Source organism: Bombus pascuorum, chromosome 8 (genome assembly GCF_905332965.1).
Source record: "Bombus pascuorum chromosome 8, iyBomPasc1.1, whole genome shotgun sequence".
NCBI lineage: Eukaryota > Metazoa > Arthropoda > Insecta > Hymenoptera > Apidae > Bombus > Bombus pascuorum.
In genome coordinates, this window is record NC_083495.1 from 7370269 (window position 1) to 7383824 (window position 13556).

General features: G+C 27.5%; 3 protein-coding genes across 5 annotated transcripts in view; 2 read left to right on the forward strand and 1 right to left on the reverse strand.

The window, feature by feature from the left end:
* Window positions 1-2327: 2327 nt before the first annotated feature.
* LOC132910023 (embryonic polarity protein dorsal-like) lies at window positions 2328-3681 on the forward strand. Its single transcript, XM_060965380.1, has 5 exons — window positions 2328-2618; window positions 2694-2940; window positions 3012-3165; window positions 3252-3429; window positions 3526-3681. The coding sequence occupies exons 1-5, from the start codon at window positions 2466-2468 to the stop codon at window positions 3664-3666; spliced, it is 873 nt and encodes a 290-aa protein (XP_060821363.1). The 5' UTR covers window positions 2328-2465; the 3' UTR covers window positions 3667-3681.
* Window positions 3682-4558: 877 nt separating this feature from the next.
* LOC132910007 (TELO2-interacting protein 1 homolog) lies at window positions 4559-9328 on the reverse strand. Of its 2 annotated transcripts, none has more exons than XM_060965352.1 (13): window positions 8861-9328; window positions 8484-8620; window positions 8196-8373; window positions 7940-8117; window positions 7528-7856; window positions 7246-7457; window positions 6712-7110; window positions 6407-6646; window positions 5769-6332; window positions 5391-5688; window positions 5093-5321; window positions 4866-5000; window positions 4559-4774 (listed from the first exon to the last, which is right to left on the reverse strand). In XM_060965352.1, the coding sequence occupies exons 1-13, from the start codon at window positions 9052-9054 to the stop codon at window positions 4688-4690; spliced, it is 3180 nt and encodes a 1059-aa protein (XP_060821335.1). In that variant the 5' UTR covers window positions 9055-9328; the 3' UTR covers window positions 4559-4687. The 2 variants fall into 2 exon arrangements, with proteins under 2 accessions (XP_060821335.1, XP_060821336.1); XM_060965353.1 differs by having other exon boundaries at window positions 8484-8656; window positions 8861-8979.
* Window positions 9329-9488: 160 nt separating this feature from the next.
* The window catches only part of LOC132910009 (cation-independent mannose-6-phosphate receptor), a 35259-nt gene continuing 31191 nt past the window's right edge, over window positions 9489-13556 (forward strand). Inside the window, exons 1-14 of one of the 2 annotated variants that reach the window (XM_060965364.1) lie at window positions 9489-9820; window positions 10023-10251; window positions 10338-10492; window positions 10595-10857; window positions 10947-11103; window positions 11180-11331; window positions 11409-11524; window positions 11639-11880; window positions 11993-12196; window positions 12301-12444; window positions 12525-12698; window positions 12895-13072; window positions 13172-13242; window positions 13460-13483. In XM_060965364.1, coding sequence (XP_060821347.1) covers window positions 9761-9820; window positions 10023-10251; window positions 10338-10492; window positions 10595-10857; window positions 10947-11103; window positions 11180-11331; window positions 11409-11524; window positions 11639-11880; window positions 11993-12196; window positions 12301-12444; window positions 12525-12698; window positions 12895-13072; window positions 13172-13242; window positions 13460-13465 — 2151 coding nt within the window. In that variant the 5' untranslated portion in view covers window positions 9489-9760 and the 3' untranslated portion in view covers window positions 13466-13483. Of the gene's footprint in view, window positions 9821-10022; window positions 10252-10337; window positions 10493-10594; window positions 10858-10946; window positions 11104-11179; window positions 11332-11408; window positions 11525-11638; window positions 11881-11992; window positions 12197-12300; window positions 12445-12524; window positions 12699-12894; window positions 13073-13171; window positions 13243-13459; window positions 13484-13556 lie in introns of those variants that run through there. The other variant, XM_060965363.1, reaches the window with a different exon arrangement.

Below are 13556 nucleotides of genomic sequence, written 5' to 3' on the forward strand. Positions count from 1 at the left end.
TCCCGACCGAATATGGTACAGCATCCTATCTCTCACATCTGGGTTATCCGCCAGATTCCGCAGACTTTAACATACCGGTATCCCACAATAGTTGGTTTATGTTACAAAATATAAGCGTCGCACTTTTGCGTCTGCCGCACTGTAACAGAGATGCATGTTCGGAAGTTCTTTAAATGTATACATTTTGTAATAAATATAGCTACAACATAAACATTGCTACACTGCATGTAACACTTACTACACACATTGTACAGAATATACAACCAAGCAACACTCTAACTTAATATTTTCAATTCTTTGAAAGTTTCTCGTCGACTGTTGGAATGATTCTGTTCTTCCAAAACTGTTCTAGCCTCTTGCTTAAAAATATCTACAACATGGCAATGTAGTGGTGGAGAGTTCATTCTAAAAAGAAAATTTATGATACTCTTAGGCAATTCTTTCATCTTCTTTGTATAATTCGGAATTATTCAGGTACAGCTATAAAATTTGAGAGGTTCTTTTTGAAAGCAAGGATATGGTATTTTACACAATCTTCAAACTTCATATAGATAGGGATTTGTTAGAGATGGTCGTTGAAATGGTAGATTTTCTGTTTACCAGTCAGATTTTGGAAATATCTCAATCCTTGAAGCCTTATTGTCTTCAGTTTTTATGGCCGTAATGTCTTAACACGTGGAAAGAAAAAGAAAGTTATTCGCTGTACAAAATTTTTTAATAACTAGCAATGAAATTAAGAGAAAAAAGAGAACAAATTTCTCGATAATTTCTAAACTGGATAAATCTCAAACGTCCTTTATATTTCATAAGTGATTCATCAATGTTTACATCACATTTTCATGTATAAAGTTGTTGGAATCAATTATTCAAATAAATTACTATTGTTCGTACTTTCCTTATACTGTCATTATTTCTGTCACCTCTGTTTCTCTATTATTACTAAAATGTAGCAAATGAGAAATAGTTAAAAATTAAAGGTTTCCAGTTGCGTAAAATTCAAACAGTGTAATACCAGTATGGTTTGACCAATCATCAAGTATTGTTTTCTTCACATTGCCCGAAAATTTAGTAACAGTTACTAAGTTTACGAAAGTTTACGGAAGTTTACTAACGTTTACTACTTAACGTTTATTAATTTAGTAATAAAATGTATCATTGCAACAAAGAGGAAAAATAAATATGATATAGGTTTGTGGTCAAACTCAATAGAACATGGTTCGTACGTGTGAATTTTATGCAGAATTGTACTCAGCCAGTAACCAGCATTTTCAGCACCTAATAAAATAAGGTCACTTCAATGTTAAGGTGTTTAGGTGGTTATTATTGTTGTTATATTGTTATTATTTTGTTCGGTGTTGATTGGTCCTGCATTTGTTTCTTTGTTCGTTTCCAACTAGATTTTATAACAAATTAATTTCTTATTTATTCGATAAGTACTATCATATAATAAATAGATTCTTAATATACCAATACCGTAATAGAATCTGAAATGGATTATTTACTGGATAAATCAGAAAGAGCAGTTTCAAAATCGGCGAGTTCTGCTGAATAAAGTTGACTGAGGCTCAAGTCAATTGTCTATTCTAAACTAAAATGCTTGTGCCACCTACCTCTTTCACTCTACCTGCTATATAAATTATTATTTCAAAACAGTAGTACAATGATGTATTATATATTATCGTATATTTTGGATATATTATATATAATTATATATTATTACACCAATAAAAGTAATAATGAATGCAAAATACAAATATTTATATTACCAGCATTGTCCAACGATTGAAATCCTTTCTTATAATTTGGTGTTACTCTATATAACATTAATTGATCATGTAGCTGTACTTATAATACGTCGTCTAGATATGGAAATTGTTGTTTCCATACGTTTCCATTGGTTATTGTTGTACGATATGACTGTTTGTTGATTAACATTGCAGTGATGATTATGATTGAATAAGTGCTAAGTCGCATGAACTGGTTGGTGATCTTAAAGGCAAAAAAATCAGTTTTAATTTGAAGAATGTAGAAGTAATAAGACGAAAAAGGCAATATCACCATATCTTATTAGATACTCCAAATGCTAGTCGTATGTACGTATCGGGTACTTAGCTCAGTTCATGCGACTTCTGGGTCGAATCGGTCGCCATCGGATATCTGGGGTTCCCAAATATACGACGCTCCGGCACATTTGGGTTCTCGCACATGCTTAAGTACAGACGTGTCTCGCAAGTATATCGATCTACGATCGTGATCATAACTTCTGAACCAGTAAATTCCTAGCTTTAAAATTTACATTTGCGAATTTTACAAGTCGGAAACTGTAAGATAACAAAAAGAAAGCTTAACAATTTTTGGTACCTAAAGTAAAGATCAAATAATTTTTGATACTGATTAAATTATTCAAATTACTGATCGTGCGTTTGTATAGTATAGTCTAGTGGAAAGGTCAATTGTCAGTGAAAATGGATAATAGAAGTTTATTTCCATACGTTGAAATAATAGAACAACCGAATAGTACAACTACGCGCTTTCTTTATGAATGTGAAAGCAAATGCGATACTCCTATATACGGTGTAAAAAGTAAGCCAACACACAAAACATATCCTTCTATAAGAGTAAGTAATAAGGATGAAAAATAGAATATATTTGGAAAGAATATGGTATATGATAAAAAATAATATTTATTACAGATAGTTGGATACACAGGTCGAGCTAAAATTATAGTATCATGTGTAACAAAAGATTGGCCCTATAGACCTCATCCTTATGATCTCGTTGGGGGAAACATAAGTAAACACGTATTTGTTTGTACAGTAGAAGTGACATTAGAAAATACGATAATCACATTTACACAGTTTGGTATTAAACGTGTTAACAAAAATAATATTAGGAAGGCACTTGAAATAAGAGAGCAACTTGGCATAGATCCCTTTCAAAGTAAACTGAAATCCACTTGATTTATCTAGATGTACTTGACATAAAATAATTAATATTTCATTTTTTAATAGCTGGCTTCGAACATAAAAACTATGTTGATAGTATTGATTTAAATAAACTGCGGTTGTGCTTCCAAGTTGTTTTAGAGGGAGAACAAATAGGAATGTTAAATACACCATTAGAACCAGTTGTATCTAACGTTATACGTAATAGAAGTATGTCCAAGTTAATTATATTTTATATTTCATTTTGAAAGAGAATCAGTTTGTTTAATTATACTTTAAATAACTAAATATTTCAGATGTGACAAGTCTTTCAATACACGACCTCAGTCACTGTAGTGCGTCGGTCGCTGGTGGTACGAAAATGATTTTATTATGCCAGAAGGTGATAAAGAAGGATATACAAATTAGATTTTTCGAGAAGAATGACGAGCAAGTGGTTTGGGAGGGATTCGGTGATTTTATACCTGATGATATATATAGACAAGTATGTACAATATTTAACGTTTGCGTAGAATATTACGCATTTTATATATTCTATATCTTTGTTGAGTTAATTTAATAATTTGATTTATGTTAATAGACAGCAATAGTATTCAGAACACCGGCATATAGCAGGCAGGAAGTGACGGAACCGGTGCCAGTATATGTTCAACTGAGAAGACCATCAGATGGTGCGACAAGTAAACCTTTTCCTTTTCAGATGTTTCCTTCCAATTTTTAGATGACTATTCTACAACCTACTATGAAAATCTTGAGGTAATTCAAAACTTTTGTATAACTATTGTTTAAAAAGTAAGAGACCTGAAGAAATTTCAATACGTTATACAGGTCATAATTTTGACAAAATGATCACCAATATACAATTCACTATTTATTCAATCACAACCATCACTGCAATACCAATCAATAAACAATCATATCGTACAACAATCATCAACTGGAACGTATGAACAACAATTTCCATATATAGATGACGTATCACAAGTACAGTCGTAAAAACAATTAATATCATACAGAATAGCACTAAACTATAACGGAGGATTTCAATCGTTGGATGATGCTGGTAATAAAAATATTTGTATTTTATATTCATTATTACATCAATACATCGAAAATGGTAATAACATGACCGATAGGTTTATAAGTATTACTAATAATAATATTCGGGAACTTCAAATAATATGTGCAAAATCAAAAGTGAAAATTGACACATTGAAGTAAAATGTCATTGTATAAAATGTTATATAAACATTATTCTCTAGACAAAATTTTGTCTTTATGAATATATTATGGAATTAACATTTAATTGATGATGATTATATTGCAGTATATTACTGTGCAATCTTGTAAAATACCTATTCAATTATTACTCTAAACATTGTGGATATTTTTAAGAATCACTGTTTTCAATATCATGGACGAAGAATATTTATCGATTAAGTGACACACAAAATGTTCTAACTGTGATCAAAGTATATAATTGTATAATATACTATAATGTTGATTTTCGATTATATATAAATAAAAATTTGCAAGATTATGAGGGTTTCATTTATTTATTTTAATTCTTAGATAGTAAAGCTATGAATAAAGTATATAAAGAAATACATATATAAAAATCTATAATTATATTTATTATAATACAAATTTACACTATGTACAAGATATTTAAATGTTGCTATAATTCGTTGATGTTTCTATTTATCAATCTTAAAATACATATATTTTTACTTTCATCATACTTAAAGATCAGAAGTCTTATCTTGGATGTATTTCATAATAATATGTACATTTTTGAAGTATTCATTTATTGAAATGTTTTCGGCAATCTAAAAAATAGTAAAAGTTTATTTGATAATTGTAATTATGTTGTTTCATTGTGTAAGAAAAAATATAGATGTTTCCATATTATTTTATTACCATCAAGTCTTTAATATCAAATGTTGCATCCGGAACGATTTTTTTTATTTTAGAATTAAATATGCTAAGACATTTCACCCAAACGATATCACTATTATAATCCGCAATATCTTTATACAACTGTACACAACATACCTATGAATATAAAATAATTAGTTATACAATCAAAGTAAAAAAGAAAAAAAATGCATTTATATGTAAAAATCTTCTTAACATCAAAATTTTACTTGTAATAGGGGATTTTGATGTTTGTTAAGATATGGCTCTGCAATACTTAAAACACTGAATGTTTCTCGTTCGTGAAGACATAAATTTTTTGTTATCTGCCCTAAAGTAGAAAGTAATTCTTTTTGCAATTTATAAGTTTGAGTAAACTTATAGATACTTTCAGAGCTCTTGTTATAGCTTTCTTTTGAGGAATTGCTTAGAAATTTTGAAAGTGCAGGTAATACTTGCCTAAAAATAATTATAGCAGTTGTAAATGTAATTATATTACGTACAAAATATAAATTATAAAACACATACTTAAGCGTTCTAGATCGTATAAAATCTTTTGAAACATCAGCGAGCGTATTTAATAATTGCCATGCTCGATTGATTAGTAATACATTTCCATCATGAAATCTATCTACTAGTGGATGCCAAAGTAAGTGCACAATGGGTAATAGTTGGTTTTCCCAATTTGCCAAAATCTCAAGTCCCTCTTGTAAGGTTAACATTGCAATCAGTGACTTTTGTATTTCTTTAGATGGTAAAAAATGCAAACAATGCTTCATTACATCTTCAATCATTTTAATGTAAGGTGGTGGATTTTTTTCTTTTTCTGCAATTTTTATTTGTTGTATTTTTATTTATAGTAATTTCTTCTTATTATTGATTTTAATATAATATATATATATATACCTTCTTGTTCTATAGAATCTGCTTGATATTCATTCTCTTTTTCATTCACTTCTACTTCTACTTTTCCTTCCTCCTTTTCCTCTTTAATTTCACAAGATTGTTCCATGTCATCTATATATTCGTCAACTCTTTTTGCTTCATAATACTCTGATAAAGATTGAATAATTTTCAAAGATTCAGTTTTGGTATCTACACTCTGTGCGTGTACTGTCGACACATGTTTAGAGTTTACTAAATTTTTTATACATATTGTAAAAGTGTAAAAAACTTTTAAGAAAGCATAAGAATTTCTTTTTTGAAAACTACTATTTAACTGTAGTAGCACATCCTCGACAATATTTTTCAAACAGGGTAACACATCCATTGTGCTATATTTCATGACAACTCCGACAACATCAAGTACATTAGGATTGCGTTCTACCCTACGTAATTTAATACTAACATGATATGAAAAATAGTCGACATTTGCACGTAGAAGATCTCCTACTGTATTATGTTCTTGAGATTTTGCAATTTGTTCAAGAGTTTGAGTACCAACAAAACTGATTAAGCTATGTCCACTACCTAAAAGTATGTATATAATGCTTGTCTGTTATTTTGTTATTTTTTTGTTATCCATTATAAAAATAAATAATCACCTGCTCTTTCTATAATAATATATAATGTTTTAAGGAGAAGTCTATCATAATTGCGTTTCAAATTTGTAGCTATTAATCCCAAACCTTCTAGTAATAAGCAACATTGTACTACATTGCCTTGTGCAACTCGTAAAGGTATATCTTTATTCGTTTCAATTGGTGGATACCAAAATTCAGGATTTATGTAAAATTCAACAATTTCCTCATAAATTGGTAAAATTGATAAATCCTTAATAGGTACTAAAATATTTAACAATCAATAATATATCTTACATTATTTTAAAACAGAAAATTATTTAACGTACCATATATTATCCAGTTTAGTAATAAGATTAACTCTTTTCTATGTTGTGGTGCATTGAACATGAGACCAAAAATAGTATCTACTACAATTTGAAGATCTCCAAATTCACCTAAATATTTGCATATTGCAATAACTTTCGCTTCACATTCATTAGTTTGGATGAATTTAAATCGTCTCCACAAATGTGTTCCATATGAGTATGCTGGATCATCAAGATCCTTAACATTTATCGCTTGCAAAAGAGAAATATTACTACAATCTATTTCAGATACATATACAAGAGCCAATATTAGTCTGTTAACGTGAGGTGCTGACATCATAACACGAGGCAATCTTTGTTCTCCAAGAAGTTTTAAGTAACCAGCAATTTGATTTAAGCATGATAACTGATCATTATCATCTAAAAATAAAGATACGTTGTTTATTTCGAAAATTAAACAATTTTAGGAAACTGTTATATTATGTCTAAATATTGTAATTCTTATTATAATACACTTCCACAAAAAGTGTGAAAAGAAAATGTGCAAAAATGTACCAGACTTCCTGATAATCCTAGGTAATTTTGTAAGCAGATCATAAAAGTTTTCTTCTAACAATTCCACTAAGGATCTCATATTCTTATCTCGCATGAAATTTATTTTGATTGCAGTTAGTACTTCTTCAGCTTTATCTCGTACTACTGGAAATTCATCCTCCGATAGAGATATTAAATATTCTATTAGTAACATAATATTTGGTTTCATATTCCTGTTTAAAAAAATGTATGCAATATGTGTTTATAAAATATTTAAAAAACAAAATGGAAATAAAGTATTACCTGGGGCATAATGTAAGCAATAAATGAATATTTTCAATTAATTCTTCCCTAACTTTATAATGAGAATGTCTTGTTAATATATATAGTTGTTGGATAAGTACATTAAGTTTAGTTGCACAAGCACTAAACCATTCTTTATTTCTTGTTGCACTTTTAAGATGTTTCTCTAATTCACTTTGATTTTTCATATTTGGGAAGCTTTCTGGTGGATTAATATTCTCATTATTTATTTTGATTAAATCACTCAAGGATGGTATATCATCTTCTTGGTATGTTTCTTTATCTTTCATTACGAGAGTTAGTATTCTGCCCCAAGCTCTTAGTGCTATCTAAAATTCAATTCATATAAAGTGTAAATAAAATCTTGAAGAATATAAGCAAAACTCAAAATTTAGAATCTACTTTGTATTACCATTGTAAGTTTGTGTCCTTGTGTTTCACTTCCCATAGCTATTTCCTGTAAACCACTGACAATACCAGGTAAAAATAACATAATAATATCAGCTACTTGATCTTGCAATATTATATCAAATCTATTTGATTCGTCATCAACTTGACATAATGTCATTACTGTTTCAACAGCATTTAATCTACAAGTTTAAAAACTATAATCATATATTTATGAACTTATTGAGAAGAAATGATTTAATAATTTTTCATGTATCTACCTCAGGGAAGCAGATTTTTCAAACCTTCCTATTGTCATTGACAACAATATTCCTTGTCCTATTTTAGGAGCATTCTCTCTAGTATATATGATTTCTAAAACATCTGTGAAACACGAATGTATCAAAGTTTTAATGCATGAAAGTACTGCTTCTTTGAGTTCTTCATGTCCCAAAATCACTACAAAAATCGCATATAGATAATACATAATAATTTATATTTAATATAAATTAAAATTATCTGTTAAATAATCAATCTATAAAATATATTTAAGTGAATATTATACTTACCCATACTTTGTTGCGATTTGTCATAAATTTGTATTAAAAGGCATGAATATAGTTCACAAAAGTATTTTGCTTTTGATATTTTTGTTCTTGATATTATTGCCTGCGTTGTCTTGACTAACTCTTCTTTCATAGTTTTACTATAGAATTATGAACATTCAATTATACTTACAGCACTAAATAAAATATAAATTGCATTACTATATATATTATACTAACAATTATTTTAAATTATCGATAATATCTATAATTTATTAGAATAAATTATAATCTTTCATAATTAAAGAATTATACTTTTCTTAAATTTATAAATAATATACGTGATCAACTAATTACATACTTGTATTGATTTCTACGCTATAAAATATAAAATAATGTACCTTAATGTGTTATTTGGTAGATGAATAATAAAGGGAAATAAAATATATTCAAACAAATTCTGAATAACTTTGTTTGAAATATTTGGCAAAGCATTAGCAATATCGCGAGCAGTTTTTGCATCTGGATTTTTTATTAAAGAATCACAAAGTGGTTTTAATGTAGTAAATGCTTCTTGTATTTGGAGACGTTCCATTTTTTGTTTGAAAAACAACAAAATTCTAACGAATTCTAGATGACAATATCGATACACTCATGTTTGTACACTAAACATATGAAGTTATATGAAGAAAATTGAGATGTGTTAGTATTCATTCCTACGAATGTAACTAGTAAATAATCTAAAAATTAGGTATTGTTACCCTCCATTTAGCACAGTATTCTTATTATCATAAAATAATACAGAATAAACTACAATTAATATTTTAATTATAATGTCATATAAATTACTTAATTAAAATTTTAAACATATAAAATTTTGTTTATAAAATTTACAGTTGTTATTGGAGATCAAAATTATCACTAAATGTTTTTATTTAAATAATTATGACATGATATTAATAAAACATATATTAAAAAATAGTTTTAAAAAGTTTTAAAATTATTGATTGGTTGATAAATAATCAAAATTTGTTCTAGGAATGTGGATCTATTTTTTTTTACCCACAGTTAAGGTTTTTCAATTGTCATTCGCTCAATGGTCAGAGATATCCAACCTAAAATAAACGTTGATTCATTAGTACGATAAAACGATTTAAACATTTTTTTGCATTTATCATTGAACGATAATCATTTATTTTTCAACAACGTTCAACAGTGAACGATATTGTTATGCATGTTAATACGTTAAATATTTACAATGTGATTAATCTACGAAGTGATATAGTGAACAAGGAAAAGAAATGTACAAGTTAAACAATCTACTATTCTTTTACTATTTTGCAGTTGTTACTGTTTTTGCTGTACGTATTAAATATGTTTTTCATAACATTAAAATTAAATAGTAATATTAAATAGTAAAATGGTAAAATATATATATTTCTATGTATATTGAATTGTACATTTGTTTTAAATTGTTTATTTAATTTAAATTTGATAAAGCAATTAAATATAAATTCATACAAATATAAAAACTATGAAAAAATAATTTCTTTTTTCATACAGGATACACCTGTAGTGAATGACAATATTTGCATATTTCCTGAACCTGTTTTTAGTGTTTTCACTTACAACTTTACCAGTCTTATAAGTCCTACAAAGGATGCTATTTTAAATGACGAACGTTTAAATGTAACTGTACGTTTACAATTATGTTCTGCACTGAAACAAAAATGCAATGGAGAAGATGGGTATGGAATTTGTTTAGTGAAAAACGAGAAAGAAAAAGGAATAGGTTCTGCTTTTTTATATACATATATTTAAAATATTAAAATTAATGTAATTTTTATATGATAAAATAATTTTACTTTGTTATTACAGGAAAAATGCCCCCAGTGGTAAATATAACAAATGGAAGAATAATGTTTGTATTCACAGGTGATGACTGTACATCTGATACTAAATATACTGTAAATATTATTATGAAATGTGATTATAAAGCTGAAAACAATTCTCTTCCGGAACTATTTTCTCATGTATGATTTATGCGTATAATATTTTTGTTAAATTTTTAATGGAATTTTTATTATATATTATTATAAAATAAGTGAATTTCAATTTCATTACTAATATTTTAGACATTAGAAGGATGTAACATATATATGATATGGAAAAGTGTTCTTGCTTGTGGACCTCGAATTAGAGGAAATTGTACAGTAACAGATAAAGGATTGCATTATGATTTATCACCTTTAACAAAATATTCAGAAAATTATTTTGTTAAAATGGATAAAGGATCTCCAAAAATTATATTAAATATTTGTCATTCTGTAATATTTGAATACAAAGCCCTGTGTCAATCGCCTTCTGGAGCTTGTTTACAGAATTCTTCAGGAAATGAGTACAGATATGTTTATTTAAAAATGCATATTACATACAACATGTTGATATTATACATATGTTATGGATACTAATAAAATTTTGTTACAGATATGTGAATTTGGGCGATATTCAAAACCCACCCTTTGTAACAGATTCTGGAGAACTTAAACTTGAATATCAGGATGGAGGTATATGTAAATTAAGAAGTATTTCAGTACCACATATTAAGACTTCTATCACTTTTAAATGTGATTTCGAAGCTATGGTAAATATTATAATATATTTTATTTACTAATTCAATAGTTACTTATTTTTACAAGCCCTTATTTTATATGGGTTAGAATACAGATCCAGAATATATCGGAGGAAGTGAAGAGTGTCACTATCAAATAATGTGGAGAACTGCAGCAGCTTGCAGTATGGAATCTTTACGTAATCGTAGTATAGCCACTGCTGGCAATTGTACAGTGAATAATCCTCTTACAAATTTTACGTAAGATTAGACTAAATACTTTTATGATACTAATTAATATAGTATTGAAAAAGTTTGTAATAAATATTTTATTGCAGGTATGATCTACGATCTTTAATGAATAAAAACATTTATACAGTATCAAAAAATGGCACAAAATATAAATTTGGTGTATGTGAATCACCTGTGAATAATTCATGTGTGGCAGGAACAGGTTATTTACATTATTTTATATCTTAGTATCATTCATTTTTTAAACATGATTATACTACTACTTTATTTGCTTAATTTGTTATTAGATTATGTGTATTTTTACTTTCATTTCTAGGAGTTTGTCTTACTCAGACTAGTACATCTATGGGAAAGGCTAATACAAATTTAATCTGGGAAGAGGGTGGACCATATTTAAATTATACAGATGGAGACATATGCGAGAATGGATTACGACGTTATACAATTATTGCATTTGTATGTGGAGCAGAAGGATCTCCAGATAAACCTCTTATTATGGAACAAAATGCTTGTCAATTGATTATACATTGGTACACTAATTTAGTTTGTGAAAAAAGGGTTAGGCAATTGTTTATATATTAATCCTTTTTATCTTATGATTATTATCAGTTTTCTAAATATATATGTATATATTTTTAGATCATTAAAAACAGAAATTTATATCTTATAGGTGAAATGCGCGACAGAAGATGACGAAATAAATTTAAGTTCATTGATAAAATCTGCCAATAACTATATTGTAAAAGCAAATAAAACTGAGTTTCATATAAACGTATGCAGGCCATTAATTCCTGTATCAGGTTTAACATGTGTACATGGCAGTGCGGTTTGCAAAGCTTCATTAAATTCACGTAATGAATATGTAGACGAAATCGTAAGTAATCATTGTAAACTTTGTTAAATTTATAGTTTTTTTAGTTAAATTTATACTGTTTTTTAAATTAAAAATTACAAGAAAATATTTATATTTGTTGGTAGAGTTTAGGGTTTCCAAAAGAAAATCCTATATTGTATAAAAACCATGAAACTGTGTTACGTTACGTGGATGGATCTCCTTGCCCCGAAAATCCAAAAAGATTAATTTCTTCAAATTTTACATTTCCGTGTTATAATAATGGCAAGGTAATTAACTGATATTTATTTACAAAATTTTGTGATTTTAAGAAGTATTATAGTTATGTATTTATGATTGACTTTTCAAGGGATTCCCGGAATTTAAAAAATATGAAGATTGCACTTACATTTTTGAGTGGAAAACAAGTATAACATGTGGAGCTGCAATGGGAAATTGGACTTCCCCTTGCATTATACACGATCAATTACTTTCTTATGAATGCAATCTGTCTCTACTACATAAAAATGAAAAAGTATACTATGTAAGTTTGTTAATACCTAATAATTTTTCTTTTTAATTAATTTAATAAGACGATGTCAATTTAAATCAAAATTATGAAAATAAATAAACATGTATATTTTTAGTTTTAATATAAAATATTTTATATGGTTTTTATGTGAAAGAATAGAATAATATATTTTATTAATTTTTTAAAATTTTACTATAAATCATTGCAGGTGGAGAACAAACAAGGGAAAAAATATAGTATAAGTATATGTGGTGGAGAAAAGAGCTGCAATGGTTCTGCTGTATGTGAAGGAAACAATGGTTATGGAACACTGGCAAACGTAATTTTTGATTATGGTAGAGATGTTATAAAACTTCAATACTCTAATGGTAGTAAATGTGTAAATAGTAAGTATACAGCGTATATTTTGTTAAATAATACTGATTATAAATCAGTTACGTTGTTATTATTATTATTATTATTATTATTATTATTATATTAATTAGGTTCCTACACATCCGAAGTACGATTTATATGTAACGAATCTATAGGAATTGGCACACCAAAGCTGTTATGGGTAAGTAAAAGTAAATTTTTTCAATCGAAATCTGTAGGTTTGTTAATTTATTATTGCTTATTGTGCTGCCAATGCCTAGAAATATACTATATAGTAAAAAAATTGTTTAATTTTAATAATGAGAATAAAATAAATACTTTTATACATATTCCTATTATTAATCATCAAAATTTATTCTAAGTGTTTCTTAATTTTCATATCTCTATATATGAAAAAGAATTAAGTACATGAAAAGAGAGAAAGGATTATATTTGTGATTCTATGAATAATCGAAAAATGATTACAATAATTAAATGTGGGAAATATACAATTAT

Excerpts from the sequence above, each read along its gene's own strand:
- LOC132910023 (XM_060965380.1), top strand. The coding sequence starts at position 2,466 with ATGGATAATAGAAGTTTATTTCCATACGTTGAAATAATAGAACAACCG. Across the intron at positions 2,619-2,693 it reads AAACATATCCTTCTATAAGA|ATAGTTGGATACACAGGTCG; the intron begins GTAAGTAATAAG and ends TATTTATTACAG. Across the intron at positions 3,166-3,251 it reads CGTAATAGAAGTATGTCCAA|TCTTTCAATACACGACCTCA; the intron begins GTTAATTATATT and ends AGATGTGACAAG.
- LOC132910007 (XM_060965352.1), bottom strand. The coding sequence starts at position 9,054 with ATGGAACGTCTCCAAATACAAGAAGCATTTACTACATTAAAACCACTT. Across the intron at positions 8,621-8,860 it reads CTACCAAATAACACATTAAG|TAAAACTATGAAAGAAGAGT; the intron begins GTACATTATTTT and ends ATAATTCTATAG. Across the intron at positions 4,775-4,865 it reads TTGATATTAAAGACTTGATG|ATTGCCGAAAACATTTCAAT; the intron begins GTAATAAAATAA and ends ACTATTTTTTAG.